The sequence below is a fragment of the Nerophis lumbriciformis genome, linkage group LG02 (assembly GCF_033978685.3).
Source record: "Nerophis lumbriciformis linkage group LG02, RoL_Nlum_v2.1, whole genome shotgun sequence".
In the NCBI taxonomy this organism is placed as follows: Eukaryota; Metazoa; Chordata; class Actinopteri; order Syngnathiformes; family Syngnathidae; genus Nerophis; species Nerophis lumbriciformis.
In genome coordinates this window covers 33,393,776-33,417,199 of record NC_084549.2, presented here as the reverse complement: position 1 = coordinate 33,417,199, position 23,424 = coordinate 33,393,776, and the positions used below count along the sequence as shown (strand labels likewise).

Sequence of the window (23,424 nt, the reverse complement as noted above, 5' to 3'; positions counted from 1 at the left end):
TGCACCATATTGAAGCAAAATGAGTCTAACGCCAGCCGAGAATGTTAAAATAATATCCAAACGGAGAACATTTATAAATTAAAATATGGAGAAGCTGCTGATGGTGTGTTTGACGAAAAAAGCCGGTGTAAGGAGACAATGTAAATGATGCACATTCTGATTACATTACTTCATAAAAGTACAGTAGTTCTTAGTAGTATATTGTATCATATTGCTTTTTATACAATATTATCTAAAAGTAATTTTTAAAGGCATAGTGCATGTGAAAATTGTGTGTTTTGGTCGGGCCAGCACCAATTGAATATGTTGGTGTGAGATACGGATGTTTTTAATTACAGCTGGGATAGGCTCCAGCACCCCCGCAACCCGGGGAGGGACAAGCGGTAGAAAATGGATGGATGGATGGATGGATGTTTTGAACTAGGAGCACCATCACTGAACCAATTTTTTCTCTCATACATGATAAAAAAGAATAGCAAGTTGCGGTATATTTATTATGATTCATCATGACTGTTTTGATTTTGCATTATGTTTTGCTGTATTGATATCATGTGCTCTTTTTTGTTTCACTAACTTCACCGCTGTTCCTCCAGACCTCTGCTGTATTTGTAATTAGGAGGGTCAATTCACCAGCACCAGGTGTCAGGCGATGCTGATTCCTCGTGTTATTTTTTGCTATATCCTGTATGCTTCATCTTCTGCATGCCACAGTGTTTCGCTATCATTCCTAAATTCCTGCATTACCATTGTAGCTTTTTCCTGCTGTTCCCATCTCACCTGCATTCTCTGCATCCCGGGGTCAAGCCAACAATCAGAATGCGCCACTCTGATGTAATTGGATGTTTATTTCAGGTTTTATGTGCTAATGCATTCTAGATTCAATTCACACATGTATGTGTGAACATGGCAAACATGGATCATTTCTGGTCAAAACAAAGATTGTAGGATTTCTTCGTGTACAAGCCACTCCATAAGCAATTAAACACATTACATCACAAGCAAATATACAGACAATTTCAGTTGTTATCCTTTAAAAGGACCTATTGGATTGAAATAATTATACTTACAGGAAAAACAAAACACAAAATTCCAAATCAATAGTTGGGTCTAGCGCATCATTATTATTATTTGTATTATTTAAATAATAATCAAAATAATAATAATGATAATAATAATAATAATAATCATTATTATTAGTAGAAAAGGGATGGATGGATGGATTATTATTATTCACCCAGAGCGCTATGCTACTCTTGTAGGCGGCTGTTTATTAAGGTTTGGCTTGAGTCTTTGACTTGATCCAATCCAGGAAGTTAGTGACCCGAGCATACACCCCCGGTTTGTTCTTCTTGCCACACTCATCTCCCCAGCTAACCAAGCCGTAAACAACGTGGACGTTGTTCTGCTCGCAAGTCAGCGGCCCTCCAGAGTCACCCTGCAACAAGATTAAAAAAGTCAAATCAGATCGTCACTGTATGAGTAATATGTAACTCGGTCCTCACTCACCTGGCATGAATCTACCTCTCCTTTTAGGTGGCCAGCGCAGAACATGCTGTTATCCAAAACACTGCCATAAATCTTGCTTTCAGAGCATTTATCCTGGTTGATCAGCAGAACGTTGGCTTGCAGCAAATGGTTGGAACCATAGTCGGCTGCACATAGGAATAGCGATGTGAATTAGTAAAGTAAGGTTCTTTCAATGGAAACAAATAAATTATCCAGTGGAAACTCTATTTCAAGAACTTACATTCCTCAGTGGCACCCCAACCAGATATGGTACATTCCATCCCGTCATCTAGTGGGCCGCCAGGCAAGCAGGCAGCCTTCACAAACTGGGTCTCACTGGCACAAACACCATCAGTACCTTCCAGTCTTAGCAAAGCTATATAAGTGGGATAATGCAATGAATATTCTTAGATACACTTAATCATGTCTAATGATTTTTTATTATGCTGACAGTTTTAGCTTATGTTTGGACTCATAGGAATATTACATATACCACAGTGAAAGGCCAAGTTATAATGCTGGTTATCTAATGCAGCACTGTAGCGGGAAATGACACAAAGTAGTTTTAAAATCAAGAAGGACTATGGGTGATCTGCTAAAGGTTTGCATGTAATAAAACATGTGCAAACTTGATTGTGCACGCAAATCTGATCTACTAATGTGCTACTTTGCTCTGATATGAGCAAAATAGAGAGCGCAATCAATTTAGTGTGTCTGTTAAAAGTTAAAAAGTTAAAGTACCAACGATAGTCACACACACACTAAGTGTAGCGAAATTATTCTCTGCATTTGACCCATCACTCTTGATTACCCCCTGGGAGGTGAGGGGAGCAGTAGGCAGCAGTGGTGGCCGCGCCTGTGAATCATTTTTGGTGATTTAACCCCCAATTCCAACCTTTGATGCTGAGTGCCAAGCAAGGAGGTAATGGGTCCCAGTTTTATAGTCTTTGGTATGACTCGGCCGGGGTTTGAACTCACAACCTACCAATCTCAGGGCGGACACTCTAACCGCTAGGCCATTGAGAAAGTTATGATGTTATGATGTATATGAAAAATATACAGTATGCTGATTATCAGAATTCTCACAATACTGGAGAGAAAAGATGCATATATAGTCTTAAAGCGCTTGCAATATGATTTATCAAGACTAAAACTCTTCTGCGGCCGTTTTGCAAATTTGAAATATTTGTGCAAACTGGCACGGTTACGCACAAAACGACTGTGAAAGGGAGGAGATAATGCATGTTTTACATTTTGAAAGTTATTCATATCTTTTTTTTAAAAATGTAAACCATTCAAAAGAATAATAACAACTTCCAGGCTAATGTTGAACATTTCAAATAATTAGAAATTCTATATTTAAACTTTTGAAATAAATAGAAATGTACATATACACACAGTCAGTGAATAGTATTTTTTTTGTCATTGATTTATTTTTTCGTGAGGGGGATTAATTTCTTTTTGAAATACACATTTGTTTTAATTTTATACTGTCAAAGAGCTATAACCACAGTACATCTAAAAATTGGTTTGACTTTCGTTATATCATTCTGTGTTTATGTATAAAAACATACTGATCTGTGATCACCTGGTCTTTCAGATACAACCAAACACAGTTTTTTCCTACAGGCAAAATTCAGTTCCGGTGTCGATTCATGAAAAAACCCCAACATGTTTTTGATAATTTATTGTCTGCTGACTGGTCATATTCATTTTTGTCATATAAAATATCACATAGGAATCCAACTGTTTTTGATCTGGTATATAATTGCTTTTCTACATGAAAAATATTAACGCTTTATGTCAACACTTTAACACTTTATTTTTCAATTAAAACTTCTGTATTTTTTGGTTTTCTATCTTATTTTTTTGTATTTAAAAATTAAATTTAAATAAACCAATCATATTTTGTTTTTCAATTCCCTTTTATAAAACAAAAATTCAATGACCAAAAGATACATTGACCCACACACATCTTTTGCTATGTTGCTGTGTCACTTACAGCTAATTTTGAACCGGTCTGAATTAAATTTCCACTAAAACAAAAACACATCTAGAATTGTCCACCAATATTTAGATTTAATTAAAATGTTTTGATGTTCAACTCTATAAAATTGCTCACCTATGTCATTGTGAACTGATGCTGGAGTCTCCCTGTAGTTCTCATGCACAATAGCCTCTTCAACGTTAATGATCTGTTCAGTGGGCTCGTCAACATCCAGAGACAGCCCCCCCAGAACCACCTGCATGTCATTTCCTGGTTCGCTGTTCAAACACATAAAGGTAACACCACAAGTTGAAGATATTTGCATGTTTTTGTATCTATTCAGATTGTTCTTACATGCAATGTCCAGCTGTGAGTACCCAGCAGCTTTCTATGAGAACGCCTCCACAGATGTGCCTGTGTGACTGGGCAGAGCCCTTCGGTCTGATTTGGAGGGACACCTGCCAAGGTGTGGCCCCCGGTGGCACCTTCAATCCTCCAAAGATCCGGGTCATGACTTTCTTTGGCTCAGGCTTCCCACAGGAGCTGAATTGTTGTGGTGAAAGTGTGGCAGTGGGTACAACTATACTAGGTTGGGGAGCCTGGGTGGGCTTTTGGGTTGGGGCAGGTGTTGGCGGCTGGAGATTTTGAGTAGGCTGAGGGGGAGCTGAAGGCGCAGGGGTGGCAGGGGGGGCTGAAGGGGAAATTTCTAAGTGCCACCACAAAAACATACTTATATGAGACATTACTTTTATTTATGTGCGCTTGAAAGAGAAAGAGTTGACGTACCATCGGAACACTCTTTGACATCACAGTAGTTCCACAGCAGGTTTTTGCCTCTTCTGAAGAAACACCACGGCATCAAGTCTCCATCTGGATTTCTAAAGGCAACAAAAATATCTCACATTATTGGCCAAATTAGGGCCTTAGCAAAATCTTATTTTCAGCTCCAGCCCATTCAAAAATGTTCACATTTCTTTACCTGAGCTATGTGAAACGTTTTCTATACTTTTAGAATAAAACTTGAATTTAATTTGAGGCATGTTTTGAACTAAAACAAATTCATGGCAAATAAATAATATGTTTTCCGGACTAAAATAAGCAGCTCCTTTTTTCCTACGCTTTGAATCCTGCGGCTTGGAAAACGGTGCAACTAAAATATGGATTTTTCTTCACTAATGGCCATAATATTTTGTGTTTAACAAATAGTTTTCATAAAGCTCCAACAGAGACACTGAAAAGGTGTGATATTGTTTGTACTACGGCGCCATCTTTTGGACGAGTTGGCTCACTGCACTTGCTGCAGGTTGAACGTCTACTCTACAGAAGGCCTATTCAAATGGCGGCTTTGGCCCGCCAGAGCTTTTTTCATTTGGCCCGTCGAACATCATACCACCCCACAGGGGACAACAGCAAGGCATATGTGTCACGATGAAGCAGTAGTGGAGTGAGTAGAAGAAGACTACACATTCAACCCTAAAAAATAAATCATAATAAGTTGCAAAAATGTACTTTTAATAATGACTAAATAACTAAGTACGAATTGATTGAGTCATTGTTATCTGTCGGACCTTGTCAGCAACGTACACAGTGTTCTAGACAAGCAGCAACAACGGTAGACATCCACACATGTGAGCTACATCATGAAACTTGGTCAAAAGATATTTATTTTCCTTTTGTTTTAAAATAGCTGAAACCGTGATGTATTTTGTATTCGTGGCCGTGTTGCTTTTTGTTTAAGAGTAACTCTGGGCGATCAGAGCTCGCTTAATACATGTAGTGCTAAATATGACTAGTAGAGGGCAACGCTACACCTTAGGTTTAATTGTGATGAGTAACATACCGTTACATTATGTGCAATGTTTGATGTATTGTAGATGTTGTTTAATTTCTATAAGCGTAAACATATGTAGTTGTGTGAATGTATTGAGACTATACCTATTTCATTCATGTAAAATACACAATGGACATTATTTAGGTAAAATACACAATGGACGTTATACTTTTGTAATGTTTATTTTATGTTTATATTTTCAGTCTTACAATCCTAAATGAAGAAATAAGTTTAAAGGAATCAAATTCAGGAAGGAAAATCATTCAGAAGAAGGAACATTGATCCACAATAAAACTTCTGGAGCTTCTGTTTCTTCATACTGGTAACTAGCTGCACATGCTGGAATTGAGTAGCGAGAGTAGAATAATACATTTTTTGATAGTGCAGTGGGAAAGCCCATGTGTTTACTTTGTAATTAAGAAAACTAAGTCTCAAAAGAACATAATCTGCAGAGGCACTTCCTGACGAAACAGCCACGTTTCGATGTCCAGCCCCCGAGCCCTTGGACTCTTGAAACTGCGGCCTTCTTCATTATGTAGTTGAATAGCCGTGGTCTACAGTGTTTCTTACTGTTTAGTCTAGTTAGGCTTTGTGTATGTAGTGTGTGCCTTCCTTGCGTTACAGCTATGTTGTTATTATGCTGTTTGTTACTTATGTATGTTATGTTGCAGCTATTTAAAATAGTTTTGCCAATTTGTTCTGGCCTGAAATAAATTGGCTCTTTGAAACATATCTTTGTCTTTGTGTGTTGTATGTAGACCACATTGCTTAGCAGAGTTCAGTAATGCAAATGCATGTCAAGCACTTTATTTATCATAATGGTATGTGCAATGAGAATAAGTATATGCGCTATAGCAAACTTCTATTTTTATGCAATGTCATGTGCTTTTTAATGTATTTGCTATACAAATACCTTGCCAGATTCCTCACTATTTATATATCTTATTGTGTTTCTTTGTTTGTTTTTTCACTTGTATCTGTATTTATATTAGACATTCACATTGACAGCACTTTTGCAATACAATAAAAAAATTGAGCAATGACAATAAAAGCTTTCTTTTCTTTTCTTTTCTATTCTATTCTATTCTATTCTAGATGTACTCTCTATTTTATGCTGCCTTTTTTTTTTTGCTGTAGCTGTTACATATACTGTAATATTGTACATGGTAATTGGGATTTGTTATATATTGTATATATTATATAAAAATATAATATAATATATCAGTATATATTATATATGGAATATATAATATGTCAATATTACATACATTGTATATTTTGTATTGCTGCTATGCTACATTTTTAGTCTATTTAATACCTGCATTATCCTTTCCATCCTTTCCATTCTTTGAAACTGAGCTACTGTGTGGAACAATTTCCCTTGTGGGTCAATAAAGTTTGCCGAAGTCTAAGTCTATAGGTTCACCCTCGCTCATGAACCCATTACAGTGGGACTGTCTGTGAATGTAGATTGTGATTACAATTTCATACAGTAGGTGGCAGCATCCGTCATAACGCTGCTTTTAAACACACCTCATATGCAGCAGCTCTGCCAGAGAATAAGAAGACGTTTGCAGGAGGGATTAATGCTGCAAACTGAGCGAATTAGTCATTATATTTGGCAAGTATTCGGACACCTCGAGATACTCTTTTTTTTAAGCAATTGCAGTAGTACCTCAACGAATTGAGTTTAATTGCGTCTGAACCAGAGCGCTTAACTCAAACTCAAATCAACATCGCCCATTGACATTAATTGAAAACCATTTAATAAAATATAATAAATATTGTATAAAAACAATACAATAGAATATACTACTAACAACTACACTAGTTTTATGAATTAATCTATAGTATTTATCTTGGAGAGTGAACTTTTACGGTATTCCCTTCTCGCTGCTTCTCCGTCAAACTCACCATCAGCAGCCTCACCATATTTTCATGGATAAATGTATGCTGTTTATATATTATTTCATCATCCTGGTGCGTAACTCATTCCACTTCAATATGGTGCAGACTACCAGCTCAAATTCCTTTGCCAAGTTTGCGACACACCCTGTCTTTTAATGATCTATATCCTCAATTCAATAAATTGCATCCACTTTTTCTTCTCAGGACTGTCCTTCACGTTCACTTTCTCCCTTCCCATGGTCTCTGCCTAAACGCTATTCCTCTCTCCTACAGCGTCCATTATAATTACATGCACACGTTATGGCCGTCTATGCAAATTAGACTATGCTCCTTGGATAAAGTTCCCTTGTAACTGTTTGTCAATGTTATTTACAACAGCTCTTCACGGCCATTCTTAACACAGAGATGTCATATCAAGGGGCACGGCGGGACAAATTGCCAAGACACACTGTTACTGTTCTGGTGAAATAGCCCACCTGCAGAAGTTATGAGGACCAAGGCCGTCATTGTCCTCAAAGTTGTTGAAAGGATCCGTCCCCTTCTCCAGGATGAAATGAGAGTTCCAGTAGAGGCATTCAGCACCACCTATCGTCTCGCTCACATTGCCACGATATGAATCCCCGTCATCCGTATAACAATCATTTGGGCCTTGGAATGATAGCGCTCTTAAATTAAGTTCAAATAATGAGTCACGGATCAGATGTAGTACAGTATTTACCAACATGGCAGAACTGTCCTGTGAATCCCGGCGGACACTCGCAGTCAAAGTCGTTACCATCCTTGATGCACTCTCCACCATTCTTACAAGGATTAGGTTCACACAGATTATCTGAGGAAAAAGCAAAACAACTTTTTTCTGACCTTAGGGACGATCAAAAGCAGACATTTATTAGTTTTGATCAATTCCTCACATGTTCTGCAATTTGGAGGCTGGAAGGGCTGCTTGCATTTGCACTCATAGAACGGAGGACTGGAGGTCAGCACACAATCGCCACGGCCACATCTACCTCTCTTGCAAACTTTTTTACCTGAAATGTTAATACATTTTTATTTTTGCAATGGTTATATGCTGTTTGGAACCAATGTCTACACCCTAATACAGGGCTGTCAAACTCATTTGCATTGAGGGCCACATTGCAATTATGGCTGCTCTTAGAGGGCCACATGTTACATTAAATAAATATATACATATAATAGCCTTTTTACAAAATATGCAAAAGGAAATGTTATTGATTATTATATTTTTTACAGATTGATGGATAATTTGCTTTGAAATCTTAGGTCAGGGGTCAGCAACCCGCGACTCTAGAGCCACAGGTGGCTCTTTAGTGGCGCCCTGGTGGCTTTATGGATCTTTTTCAAAAAGGTATGGAAATGGAAAAAAAATGGTGTGAAAAATATGTTTTTGTTGTAATATGGTTTCTGTAGGAGGACAAACACGACACAAACCTTCCTAATTGTTAGAAAGCCCACTGTTTAATATGTGTGTGTTTATGCTTCACATATGAAAGTATTTGGTGAGCGCCATTTTGTCCTACTAATTTCAGCGGCCCTTGAACTCACCGTTGTGTGGACTGTGACTCAACAGTTTTTTTTTACATGTATAACTTTCTCCGACGCTGCCACAGAAAGACGTGTTTTATGCCACTCCTTCTTTGTCTCATTTTGTCCACCAAACGTTTTATACTGTGTGTGAATCCACAAAGGTGAGCTTTGTTGATGTTATTGACTTGTTATGGAGTACTAATCAGGCATATTTGGTCACTGCATGACTCCAAGATAATCCATGCTAACATGCTATTTAGGCTAGCTGTATGTACATATTGCATCATTATGCCTTGTTTGTAGGTATATTTGAGCTCATTTAATTTCCTTTACTTATGTCCTTTGTGTATTTAGTTTATTGTTCCATGTCTCATGACACATTATCTGTATGTAATATTGGCTACATTTCTGATAGTTGTTTGTGTGCCATGTTGTTCCAGACCACAGCAAACATTACCCAGCTTGCAAAGATTGTAATAAATCCACTTGAGGAAGACAGCTTGCCGTTTCCTTTAAGTTGGACACGCACATCTATACCTTTGGCCATTCTAAGACAATCATTTCCAGGAGTTATTTCACCCTCTGAGAAGTTTTACTAATGTTTTTCAACGTTGTAAAAATGTGTAGAATAAATATTACATTTCAACATTTCTGTCAACGAAGATTTGCGTCAGCCTGCGACATATATTAATTTTGATAGTAGGCTAATATAGCCAATTAGCAACTTACATCATGTCTTTCCATCATTATAACACTTAAATAAGTCTTTTAAATTTTTGCGGCTCCAGACCGATTACTTTTTTGTATTTGTACGGCCCCTTCAACATTTTGGGTTGCCTACCCATGTCTTAGGTCAAGATGACAGACAGATGTAGTGTTTTTTTTTGTATCCCCCCCACCACCCTCCCCAAAAAATGCTTGGAACATCAGATAATATTCAAGTGTAGCACATATGCAATTGCATGGGCAACATTTTTCTTTCAACATTGAAAGAAAAAGTATATGTATTTAGCCAGAATGGTCCTGTATACACTGCAAACCAAATTAGATTTTTTTCCCCCCTAAAGTGACACAGATCTGATTTTGTTTGCTAGACTAAACGCTCCAAAGTGCTTGAAATCTCATCTTTTGGCATCAGATTCAGGCCACATCAGGAGGTAGTCCTAAACAGAATGGAATCTGATCTTTTGAAATGTGATTTCAGTCTAAACAGCAATGCGAACTAAATGCGACTTTTTCGTCAGCTTCGGGCAAGCTATGTCATTCGTGTGCACGGGGAAAGACGCAGCCTGCCAGCGGAAGTGAATACTTTATCACAATATCCGGTTTCGGTTAGCAAAGTCTTGTTTCGGCGGCCGAATTACCGGTGAATCAATAGTCAAAAGTGCGCAAATAATAGGATATATGTAATATTTTGATTCCAAAAAAATTCCGGAATTGACGCTTTGCCCTATTTTCTTACATGTTACGTACAATGTATGAAGCTAAGGTAGATCCACGCTGTTGTCCTTGTTGCCTCTACTTAACAGCCATAAAAAAAAAAATATATATATATATATATATATATATATATATATATATTAGAGATATCCGATAAATGCTTTAAAATGTAATATCGGAAATTATCGGTATCGTTTTTTTTATTATCGGTATCGTTTTTTTTTGTTTTTTTATTAAATCAACATAAATCGACATAAAAAACACAAGATACACTTACATTTAGTGCACCAACCCAAAAAACTTCCCTCATTCACACAAAAGGGTTGTTTCTTTCTGTTATTAATATTCTGGTTCCTACATTATATATCAATATATATCAATACAGCCTGCAAGGGATACAGTCCGTAAGCACACATGATTGTGCGTGCTGCTGGTCCACTAATAGTACTAACCTTTAACAGTTAATTTGACTAATTTTTATTAATTACTCATTTCTATGTAACTGTTTTTATATTGTTTTACTTTCTTTTTTATTCAAGAAAATGTTTTTAATTTATTTATCTTATTTTATTTAATAAATTGTTTTAAAAAGGACCTTATCTTCACCATACCTGGTTGTCCAAATTAGGCTTAATAATGTGTTAATTCCACGACTGTATATATCGGTATCGGTTGATATCAGTATCGGTAATTAAGAGTTAGACAATATCGGAATATCGGATATCGGCAAAAAAGCCATTATCGGACATCCCTAATATATATACATATATGTATGTATATATGTATATATATATATATACATATATATGTATATATGTATATATATACGTTAGGTCAGGAAAAAACACAGAGGCTATTTCATCCATACGAGCTTGTTTCGCAGGTTTCCCTGACCTAACGTATATTCCGCTCTACCGAGCTCTATTGAGCATTGTATAACGAATAAACCACAGAAACCTTGACTATATATAAATATAGATATATCCATTCATATATTACAATACATACATTTATGTTTACGTAAAATAACACTCATTTTTAAGGTGTGGTGACTTTTTATTTTATTTTGTAGTAGTAGCGACTTCCTTGTTCATTTACGGAATCCGGTTAACTTCCTTTGTTTTCACTTTATCGAACTGCGCATGCAAGTGACGTCGAGGCATTGCAGTCTGATCAAGATCACATTTGACCACTTTGGCCTGCAGTGCAAACGTAGTCAAAGTGGGTTTTTTTTCCCAGTCTTCGCAGGTCACATAAATGATGTGGCCTGCCACATAAATTACATGGCGGACCACGTTAAAATTACATGGCGGACCACGTTAAAAATGACAAGGCGGGCCATATTCAAATTATGGGATGGGCCACACAAAATAATGTGGCCGGCCAGATTTAGCCCCCAGGCCTTGAGTTTGACACCTGTGCCCTAATAAGACGTGTTCTCAAACCTTTCTCACATCTCCTTCCCCTGTAAGGTCTTGGACAGTCACATTTGAAACGTTTTTTTCCTTTCTCCTCACAGACTCCGTTATTTTGACACGGGTTGGGGTTGCATTGGCCTGAGAAAAAGTTGGGGGAAAGAAAACAAAGTAACGTCAAGAGATTTAAAGGGCAATGTTGCATAGCATAGGATGACAGAAAGTGTGTGTGTGTTATATTTCTTACCTGCTGGCTCTTGGAGATCAAAAAGCCATTCACTGACTTCATCATCCTCATCGTCGTCATCACCAACCTCCTCCAAAATCCCGAAGAAAATGTCTAAAAACACAAATGATGTGATTCAAACATACGGACATTATCTGTTATGTGTAAAAAAAAAAAAAAAAAGAGAGATCACTTACCCGCTACTATGTCCTTAAATCGTTCTTTCTTTTTCTCGTGTTTTCCATGTTTTATAGCCCCCACTTCAGGGTGCTCATGGTCATGCCCATGATGATGATGAGGATGATGATGATGATGATGATGATGTTTTTTGTGCTTTTTAGGTTTTGTCTGAATCATTGGAAAGACATTGGTTTGTTTCGAGAATGGTTGAACAAAATTTGGTTGCAGTCACTTTTTTCTTGTAATCAGTTATTTAAATGGCTTATTTAAATACATTTAAATATTTAATTTCAACACCAATAATCTGTATGCTAAATAGAGTAAACAACCACCCTTATGACAGTTATTCCCAACCACTGTGCCGCAGTGCATTAGTTTGCCGCGATAGATTAATCGATGTGTGGCGGAAAATTATGTAATTTCCCTTAATTAGTAGGAGAATTATTATTTATTCACTGGATAGGATATGTGATGATCCGTCACATGCATGTCTTGTTATGTTTCCTTAGTTGGTGTTTATTTTCCTGTCAGTGCTCTTATTTTGGTTTCCATTCCCTGAGCGCTGTTTCCCCTCACCTGCTGCTGATTGGCAGCCTGGCCACACCTGTTGTCAATCATCTGGCTGCTATTTATGCCTGCCTCGCCCTCCAGTCAGGGCTCGATGATTGGTTTCCTGTGATCCTGTGAAAGTCATGTTTTCCTGCGCTATGCCTGCCATCTCTGCATCTTGGGGTTCACCACCAACAGATTATGACAGGATAGACTCTATTTATCCCACAGTGGGAAAATTCTGTGGTTGCGTTACGGATTTCACAGAGTAACAAAAGTAAAACTTCATAAAAAACATTGAAAAACTATAAAGACTGTCAGACATAAATGTATTGTCCATCCAGCAATTCCATTGTTGAGCTGCTGGATGACTTGAGACTGATTTGGATCCAGAAGACATAATATATCTCATACATTTAAAAAAAAAAAAAAAGTCTTGCAATACTGGATTTTTTTGCGCACCATCACAGTTAGGGCCGACATCTCCCAGGGTGCACTTTTGGCGCGCTAAAACGTTGGTTACCCTATAGATCCCACTGAAGGAGCGCTTCTAATAGCCCAGACCAGGAGGTGCAGATTATAGTTGTGTGTTGCATGCAGGGCCGGCCCGTGGCATAGGCCGTATAGGCAAATGCTAAGGGCGCTGTCCATCAGGGGGCGCCACGCCAGTGCCACAAATGTTGGAGAAAAAAAAAGAAAAAAAAAAAAAGTTGATACTATTATTTCTAAATACAAAAAAATAATCCCACGTTAATTAAAATGCAAAGTAAAGCCTATTTAATAGAAATATTATTTGTTACAACATTACGCCCCCCCCCCCCCCCCACCCCCGCACGGTGCGCCCCCTCCCTTCCCGTATCATGACTCTTTTTGGACGTCACCACATCAAAAAATCAACACAACATGTCAAAACGGCCAAAACTGTCAGGTGCCCAGGGAAGAAAAAAGAGAAAAGAAGAGAAGGAGAAACAAGAAAAGACAGAGGTAGCAGGTAGGTAACGTTAGCCTACATGACATTATTTGTCTGTTACAGAATGTGATAGTAACCTGGCTTTTTAGCATTAAGCTAATGTTACATGATTCGGCAATTGCTAATCAATAAATAGCTAGTTCTGTTTTAACGTCGGGTTAATATTGTGGAGGGGGCTAAATTGTTATGGAAAATAATAATGTAACGTTAGGTAATTACAGTACTCCCACCTTACATTCCTCAGGGACATTTGTATTAGATCTTTTAAGCAGGTGTTTTTTGTTTATATTGTTATTGCCTTCTGGTTAGCTAATGTTTGCCCTGCAGGTAATAGTCACTTTTCCACCCATTTATATATTAGGTATAGTTGTAAGTAAAAAAAAAGGTCAAAGACAAAGCTATTCGGTTTCTTCTGAGTATATACACTTCAATGCCGATGTGGGGGGGCGCCACCTAAAATTTTGCCTAGGGCGCCAGATTGGTTAGGGCCGGGCCTGGTTGCATGTTCCAAAGCACCACAGGTCAGAGCATGATGCCATAAATGTGTACGGAAATGTCTCTTTTAACACTTCTGCACCCGCAACACGCCAGTAATAATACACACAATCTTTTGTGAATTTTGTTTAAATTTTATTTATATTATTTAAATATAGTTAAATTATACTATTCTGTTCAGCTGCATGTGCTCCATTTTTTTTAAGTACATTTTATTTTCTAAGTAACATTTTGGGCACTGTTCAAACACTGGCGCCATTTCAAAAGTACTGTTTTATTCAGTACCGATTTTGGCTGTCAAAGTTTATTTTTTTAATTAATTTATTGCAATGGCATACTCATTATTTCATAGTCTAAAGAGAGATGGCGTGCTTGCCTAAGCTGTCAAAGTTAACATTTTCATGCTTATGATTAATCACAAAAAATATCTTATGGAATATGTATCAACACAGATTAATTACCAGTGTTGGGACTAACATTGTTACTGTAACGCCGTTAGTTTCGGCGGTAACTAGTAATCTAATTTTTTATATTCAGTAACTCAGTTACCGTTACTACATGATGTGTTACTGTGTTATTTTACGTTATTTTTTTATGTAGTATCGGCTAGAAACAGAAGATCTGAGTGTGTTTTATTGGAGCGCTGCGGTGTCGTCCTTCTGAATCTTCTTGTGTCACAAGCTGGAGGCGCGCTCTGTGTGTGTGGGTGTGGGTGTGGGGAGGGAAGGGGAGTGGAGGGGAGGGGGGCGTGTCTGTGTTTACTAACAACAGAGCCGCGAATGTCTTAACATGAAGATATTCTCACTTCTTTTCTTTTGTCGAGCACAAAGAAAAGAACATTTTAGTTAAATGTAAGTTGTGTCTTGGATCAAAGATCCCGTCTACTGCCCCAAACAACAATTCAAATCTGCCTGGTTAGGCTTTGTGTATGTCACGTGTGCCTTCCTTAGGTGAAGCCAGGTTTACAGCTATGTTGTTATTATGCTGTTTGTTACTTATGTATGTTATATTGCAGCTATTTAAAATAGTTTTGTCAATTTGTTCTGGCCTGAAATAAATTGGCCCTTTGAAACATATCTTTGTCTTTGTGTGTTGTATGTAGACCACATTGCTTAGCAGAGTTCAGTGATGCAAATGCATGTCAAGTTGATCAACCCATTGTATTATTCTACAGTGCAATAACAGTACTGAAATGAAGGCTAAAAGGGCATTAATGGGAGCTTTTAAAAAAAGAAGGGAAAAAAAGTAACTACATAGTTACTTTTCACAGTAACGCATTACTTGTTGGTGTAAGTAACTGAGTTAGTAACTGAGTTACTTTTGAAATAAATTAACTAGTAACTGTAACTAGTTACTGGGTTTCAGTAACCAACCAAACACTGTTAATCACACAAATTATTTTCCAGGTCTCCTTGTACAAAAAATGATCAGCACTGTCATCTGAATATGTCAATAATCTTTTTTGCCCAAGCAATGGGTTAAAGCAGGGGTCACCAACCTTTTTGAAACCAAGAGCTACTTCTTGGGTACTGATTAATGCGAAGGGCTACCAGTTTGATACACACTTAAATAAATAGAAATAGCCAATTTTCTCAATTTACCTTTAACTCTATGTTATTATTAATAATTAATGATATTTATCTTTGTAGAAACACTGATCATCTTAATGATTCCTCACAATAAATATATATATAGAAACAGATAAATATCAATATGCAACACTTTATTTTTATATTTTCTCTAAGTGCACATTTTTCAAATTGAACATTTTCAAATGATCACTTCTAAGACAGTCTTGTGAAATCCCAATATCCCATTTTAACTAGCTAGCCACTAACATTTTTTAACAAATCATGAATTACTTTGCACCATGTTTGTACAAATAATAACTCATGTAAAATACAAAAGTCAACTCTCAAATTTTTAAATAAATCATGTCACACTTTGAACTGGACACCAAATCTGTTATCTGTTTCTTTGTCAGTTAGTGAAGACCAAGTCTTTAAAATATTTTCTTGGATTTTCAAATTCTATTTGAGTTTTGTTTCTCTTAGAATTAAAAATGTATAGCAAAGCGAGACCCGCTTGCTAGTAAATAAATAACATTTAAAAAATAGAAGCAGCTCACTGGTAAGTGCTGCTATTTGAGCTATTTTTAGAACAAGCCAGCGGGCTACTCATCTGGTCCTTACGGGCTACCTGGTGCCCGCGGGCACCGCTTTGGTGACCCCTGGGTTAAAGGAAAAGGAAATGTAGACATAAGTGCACTCAGTTATAGATGTGTATAGTTCAATATCTATTGGTGTACAGAAGCACCTTGTTAATTGCAGAATTACTGCATAGTATAGTATAGTATATTTATTCTTTTTGGCCACACAGTTTGAACTAGGGTTGTACGGTATACCGGTACTAGCAAAGTACCGCGGTACTAATGAATTAAAAACGGTACTATACTGTCTTTAAAAAATACCTGTCCTGTTTTTCATTTTCACGCTGCAGCAGAGCGCAGAAGGGGATTCCGCAAGGAGAGGGCAAAGTGCAAATAAAGGAAATTCTACTGGTTAATAAAGAGGGTGCGTGAAGCGCAATATGAAGGTATTTGGGCTTCAAAACTATCGATAAAGTGACGCTTTAAACACGGAAGTGCCACCCTGCAAGCGCTGCTTTATAACGTGCCTCGCCAAAGGTGGCATGATTAAAGTATTACCAACTTTGCTTCAAACTTAGCTAAACAATTAGATAACAAGCAGTCAGATCGACAGGTAATAAAGTTAACTAGCTCCTCTTTTTTGCGCATACACATACGTAGAAGCACACACATCTTCTTGGCTTGATGTCAAATTTGAGTGGAGTCCAAACCGCCCACGTAACGTAAACTTATGCAAGCAAAATTACTGAATTGTGTTACAAATTCCAACAATTTGTGTTTTATTTTTAACAACGTGTGTTTTACCTGCCACATGTCTTATATGAGTACTTTTAGCCATAGTATTGTTTTGAGTATTTACGTATGATTGTATTTTTCTTAAAGCACAGACCAAGAGTGGCAATCATAAAACATAATGCCAATAAAGCTTTCTATTCTATTCTAACCTAATCCTAGATTATGGCAGGCTATATGTAATAAATACAATTGTAAATTGTTCTTTGAGTGCAACAAGAATAGCCTAGTGTATTTAATCCCTTTTAATTTGTATTTTAATCTTCTACAATTAAGAACCATATGTTAAACGTATCATAGGATTTTTTGTTGAAATGAAGCCAAAATTGTATTTATTTGTTTCTGGTCCCCTTTATTTTGAAAAGTATCAAAATACTAAAATACTAAATACATTTTGGTACTAATACCGGTACCAAAATATTGGTAATGGCACAATCCTAGTTTGAACACTGTGTTTGAATATCAGAAAATAAAACACTGTACTTTAACTAGATCAGGAGTCGGCAACCCAAAATGTTGAAAGAGCCATATTGGACCAAAAATACAAAAACAAATCTGTATTGAGCCGCAAAAAATTAAAAGCCATATTACATACAGATAGTGTGTCATGAGATACAAATTGAATTAAGATGACTTAAAGGAAACTAAATGACCTCAAATATACCTAAAAACAAGGAATAATGATGCAATATGTACATATAGCTAGCCTAAATAGCATGTTAGCATCGATTAGCTTGCAGTCATGCAGTGACCAAATATGTCCGATTAGCACTCCACACAAGTCAATAACATCAACAAAACTCACCTTTGTGCATTCATGCACATCGTTAAAAGTTTGGTGGACAAAATGAGACAGAAAAAGAAGTGGCATAAAACATGTCCTAGAAAGTCGGAGAAAGTTATATATGTAAACAAACTAAGGTGAGTTCAAGGACCGCCAAAATTAGTAGGACAAAACGGCGCTTGCCAAATACTCGAATCAGTGAGGCATGTTTAATATAAACAGTGTGCTTTATAACAATTAGGGAGGTTTGCGTCATGTTTGTCCTCCTACGGAAACCATATTAAAACAAACAAAAAAATGTTTTCTCCTCATCTTTTTCCATTTTTCATACATTTTTGAAAAAACTCCAGAGAGCCACTCGGGCGGCGCTAAAGAGCCGCATGCGGCTCTAGAGCCGCGGGTTGCCGACCCCTGAACTAGATGAACCCGCATACCACTAGTGAATCACTGCATTAAAGGAATGTTCCTGTATGAAATTCTGACAATAAAATGGCATATGTGTGAAAATATTGGAGTGATTTTTAAAGTTAATAAAATGTATGCAAGCAAATATTTAACTACAATTGTCATGATTAATTAAAGTTCAAAGATCATACAACTAATCTGATTTAAAATATTAATCAGTTGACAGCCCTTTATAATATGGAAATGATACCCAGAGGCAGGAGTAACATAATAAAATTGTGTCATGCCATCCATGTAATATTTTTCTTTGGTGAAGTACTTTGAGATTTTCTCATTTAAAATATGTGCCTTGGGTGAATAAAGGTTGGGAAACACTGCTTTATGATGATTGCTGCACAAAAACGTTTCTAGAATAAACTACAATTTGGCAAATTGCTCTCCAATCCCACGCAATAATTCCCATGGAAATGTTCCAACTTTGAAAAGTCTGTTAATGTTGCATTTCCAATTGAGATAAGTTAATTTACAGTGTTTAAAAAAAAAAAAGATATGGTTAACAACTGGATGACCAGGAATAGCAACAGTTAATATTGCAGCGTCGTATACGATAAGCATCTGGCTGTAGGGATGAGAGAATACATACTTCAGCAGGGATGAGGATGGCAGCAAGGAAAAGGCAAAAGAAGATGAGCTTCAGGTTCATGATGGCAGCAGATCAGACCAAAGGCGAGTGTGCAGCAGCAGACTGCTGCCACGCTTCAAAAGTGTTGCATGAGCATACTAACCTTTGATTCGCCAACTTTGTCTGGCATTTAGGCGTCATGCAGGTCAGTGCTATTGATTTTGACTAAACTTGCAAAAATCACAGGTCAAATGCCTCCCACCTGAAAAAAACAACCGGTCTTGTTTATCGTGCGATTTCCCTGAGTGGACTAAGCAAAGGTGCTGAAACTGACTCTGGCCTCAAGAAATCACATAATAATGCGCTGATGTGCTTTTTAGGACCTTATTAAAAGGACATGTCCACTCTTGAGGGAAAAGTTCATAGAGCATATTTGCAAAGAACAAATTGTTTGTTTGAATTTAGACTTTGGATCTACAGAACAAACACAGGGTGGTCTCAAATAAACTTCACCTGCTATTCAAAGTGCCTTTACCCCAAAGTTCTGTGCAGTGGGATGTAAATGACAAAGTCGAGGATATTTCAGTGGGAAAGGAACTTGCCCTAAGAATCATAGGCCACATGTAGAGACAGACAATATTCACACTGTCACTAAACAGGAACTAAACCCACATTTCAGCCAATGTGGGTTACCAATATGTTGGTACCAGTACCAATATTATTTCGATACTTTTTAGTACTTTTCGATACTTTTCACAATAAAGGGGACCACAAAAATTGGATTATTGGCTTTATTTCAACAAAAATCTTATGGTACATTAAACATATGTTTCTTATTGCAAGTTTGTCCTTGAATAAAATAGTGAACATACAAGACAACTTGGCTTTTAGTAGTAAGTAAGCAAACAAAGGCTCCTAATTTAGTCTGCTGACATATGCAGTAACATATTGTGTCATTTTCCATTCTATTGTTTTGTCAACATTATTAAGGACAAGTTGTAGAAAATGAATTATTAATCTACTTGTTCATTTATTGTTAATATCTGCTTACTTTCTCTTTTAACATTTTCTATCTACACTTCTGTTAAAATGTAATAATCACTTATTCTTCTGTTGTTTGATACTTTACATTAGTTTTGGATGATACCACAAATTTGGGCATCAGTTCGATACCAAGTCGTTACAGGATCATACATTGGTCATAGTCAAAGTCCTCATGTGTCCAGGGACTTATTTCCTGAGTTTATAAACATAATATAAATATTTTAAAAACAAAATAATATTTTATCCGATAAATGTTATCTTATCGGATAAGCGGAAGAAGATGGATGGATGGATGGATGAAAGAAGATTTTGCGATGCTAAAAAATATCAACGTAATCATAGTAGTATCGACTAGATACGCTTCTGTACTTGGTATCATTACAGTGGATGTCCGGTGTAGATATACCAACGGCCTTTGTTTACATTTTGACGCCGGTGAGCTACAGTGTGTAATGAAACATGTTCAGCTATTCCTCGTCCTGCAGGGATTATACTTGCAAGACACTTACGTTATTTATCGCCATGGAGGCGAGGATTAGTGATTTAGAAGTAGCTGAAACACTGCCGACTGCGGCTGGACGTTATCTGCTAGCTAGCCATGTCTTAAAGCACCTCTTCCTGAGGGCGTTTCAGTGTTATAACTTCATCTTTATTGTTAGTTTTTAAGCCAAAATGCGTCCGTTCTCCCTTTTCTGTCTACGCACTGTGTCTGCTTGTAAGTACTCTGTGATTTCGCACTGCCGAACATGCTCCTCTGCTGGCATACCATTCATTAGTATTGCGGTACTATACTAATATCGGTATACCGTACAACCTTAATATATACAAACCCCGTTTCCACATGAGTTGGGAAATTGTGTTAGATGTAAATATAAACGGAATACAATGATTTGCAAATCCTTTTCAACCCATATTCAATTGAATGCACTACAAAGACAAGATATTTGATGTTCAAACTCATAAACTTTATTTATTTTTTTGCAAATAATAATTAACTTAGAATTTCATGGCTTAAACACGTGCCAAAGTATATATATATATATATATATATATATATATATATATATATATATATATATATATATATATATATATATATATATATATATATATATATATATATATATGTATATATATATATATATATATATATATATATATATATATATATATATATTATATATATATACGGGGTTTGTATATATATATATATATATATTTATATATATTATATATATATATACGGGGTTTGTATACATACATATATATATATATATATATATATATATATATATATATATATATATATATATATACAGGTATAATATATTTACATCTAACACAATTTCCCAACTCATATGGAAACGGGGTTTGTGTATATACAGTACATATTTATATATATATATATATATATATATATATATATATATATACACACAAATGTTTGTATATATATATATATATATATATATATATATATATATATATATATATATATATATATATATATATACAGCCTACAACAATAGCAGGAGGAGATGCAAATATAATCATTTCGCTGCCGCAATGTGATTAATTAAGCCTCAAATAGTTTTACAAACTATATTTTGCAAGTTTGGCACTCACGTGGAAACTGGCTCCATAAATGGCGGCGGCATGTTGGCAAAAATGTGGCGAGAGACAGCGAAAAAAGAATCCTCCGTCCTGGCGCGACATATTTCAACTGTCAGAAATAACAAAATATCGTCTATAGAGCAATTCCATTTTTGAGCAGCTGGATGACTTAAGGCTGAAGGTTCCAGAAGCTAAACAGTAGGTTAGATCGCACTGGAGGATTGCTTCCAAAAAGTGGTGCAGATTATAGTTGTGTGCTGCATGTTCCGGAACATAGCAAAACACTACAGGTTGGAGCATGATAACAAGAATGTGAATGGAAATGTCTCTTATACCACTTTTGTACTTGGTATCAAATGTACATTCAGTCTTAATTGAACATCCGCAACACGCCAACTAATAAAACCTACATTATTTTCCAAGATGGTGCAGCTGTAGTGGCTGCTGGTGGCAGGAGCTCTGTGCTCTTGTGTCATCCTTTTGTGTTCCTGGTGTTTCCCTCTTGTTTTCATGTGTTTTTTTGCCTTTTGGTTCGGGACAAAGGGTGGCACTTTCGTAACCTCTGCAGTGCTTTTTTGTAAACTTCTGGATCTGCCTCCCGGGAGCCTTTTGGCCATGGAGACCAGCTGCTGGGTCTCTGCCACACGAGAGTCCGTTTGGAGAGACTGGAGGAGATGCAGATGAAGAGACAGGGCTGCGGAGCTAGCACTAAGCGCCGGGACGGACAAGCTTCACAGTGTCTTGGCTGAATGAGCAGGTATCAGACACCTCGGTCTCCTTGGATGTATCCTCACTCATCCATGCGGACTGGACACTGGCCGAGAGTTAGTGGGCGGCCGAGGGTGGAGTCGGCTCTCTTGGTTGCTTTGTTGGGTCTGCTCCTGTCTCTGGCCATGCTCCCCCCACCCCTGCAGACGATAGGGTGGAACATCGCAGAGGCCACCACAGTGTATATGTTGTTTTTTGTTGTTGTTGCTGTTTTACTTTTGTGGCTGTGTGTAGAAGTGGCTGGTTGCATCAACTCTGCTCTTTTAATGTCTTTAATTACCTTTGTGTTCTTTGATGTTTCCCTCTTACACACACGTTTATGTGTGCTATGGCTATGAGTTTTTTCCCCCCTTGGCGTCAGCCTGGACCCTCTCCATCGGCCCAGGCTTAGACTGATTTTTTTTTTCTCACCCCCCTCCTTTTCTCCAGTGTTTACCTGTTTTTCACCTTTTTTGTAAGGGGAACCGGAAGTTGGCAGACCCGTCAGCGATCCTGTTCTGTCTCCCAGTAATGTTTGATCCTGTTCTGTCTCCCTGTAACGTTTGTCTGATCTTAAATGGGATTGTGCTGAAAATCTTAATTTCCCCTCGAGGATTAATAAAGTATTTATGATTTTGATTCTGAGTCTGATTATATAGGTACGTTATTTTGCACTTGTTATGTAGGATCTAAGCAGATCGGGCCCTTAAAGAACTGTAAAATTTGGATTTTACACACCTGCTACAGCAACACTATCACTAACCTGAAAAAAGAACATACTCCACCCAAAAAGTAATAATGTTGTCCTGAGGCCCATTGGTGTCATTTGTACAATCTTGAAGATATGAAGAAAGTTTTGTTTTGACAGCCGTTTAGTTTTAGTCAGTCTTTTGACAAAAATGTATTTTAGTTTGAGTCATTTTCAGTCATCAAAATTGATTCAGTTTTTGTCTAGTTTGAGTCAACTAAATTCCTCAACATTTAAGTCAACTAAAGGGACAGTAAATTCTGTTGACTATAATGTATAACGCATCTTTGAAGTTGTCGTAAACCACTTACAGTCGTGGTCAAAAGTTTACATACACTTGTAAAGAACATAATGTCATGGCTGTCTTGAGTTTCCAATAATTTCTACAACTCTTATTTTTTTGTGATAGAGTGATTGGAGCACATACTTGTTTGTCACAAAAAACATTCATGAAGTTTGGTTCTTTT

At 36.9% G+C, this 23,424-nt stretch overlaps 1 protein-coding gene across 1 annotated transcript; it reads right to left on the bottom strand.

The window, feature by feature from the left end:
* Positions 1–825: 825 nt before the first annotated feature.
* Positions 826–18,993, bottom strand: LOC133606881 (hyaluronan-binding protein 2-like). The gene is made up of 13 exons (XM_061961278.2): positions 18,826–18,993; positions 12,056–12,206; positions 11,880–11,972; positions 11,663–11,773; positions 8,144–8,260; positions 7,951–8,061; positions 7,709–7,880; positions 4,280–4,371; positions 3,848–4,199; positions 3,629–3,771; positions 1,748–1,882; positions 1,507–1,652; positions 826–1,435 (listed from the first exon to the last, which is right to left on the bottom strand). The coding sequence occupies exons 1-13, from the start codon at positions 18,883–18,885 to the stop codon at positions 1,271–1,273; spliced, it is 1,848 nt and encodes a 615-aa protein (XP_061817262.1). The 5' UTR covers positions 18,886–18,993; the 3' UTR covers positions 826–1,270.
* Positions 18,994–23,424: the final 4,431 nt, after the last annotated feature.

Excerpts from the sequence above, each read along its gene's own strand:
- LOC133606881 (XM_061961278.2), bottom strand. The coding sequence starts at position 18,885 with ATGAACCTGAAGCTCATCTTCTTTTGCCTTTTCCTTGCTGCCATCCTC. Across the intron at positions 8,261-11,662 it reads GGGAAGGAGATGTGAGAAAG|GTAAAAAAGTTTGCAAGAGA; the intron begins GTTTGAGAACAC and ends TTAACATTTCAG. Across the intron at positions 3,772-3,847 it reads CTCACAGCTGGACATTGCAT|CGAACCAGGAAATGACATGC; the intron begins GTAAGAACAATC and ends GTGTTTGAACAG.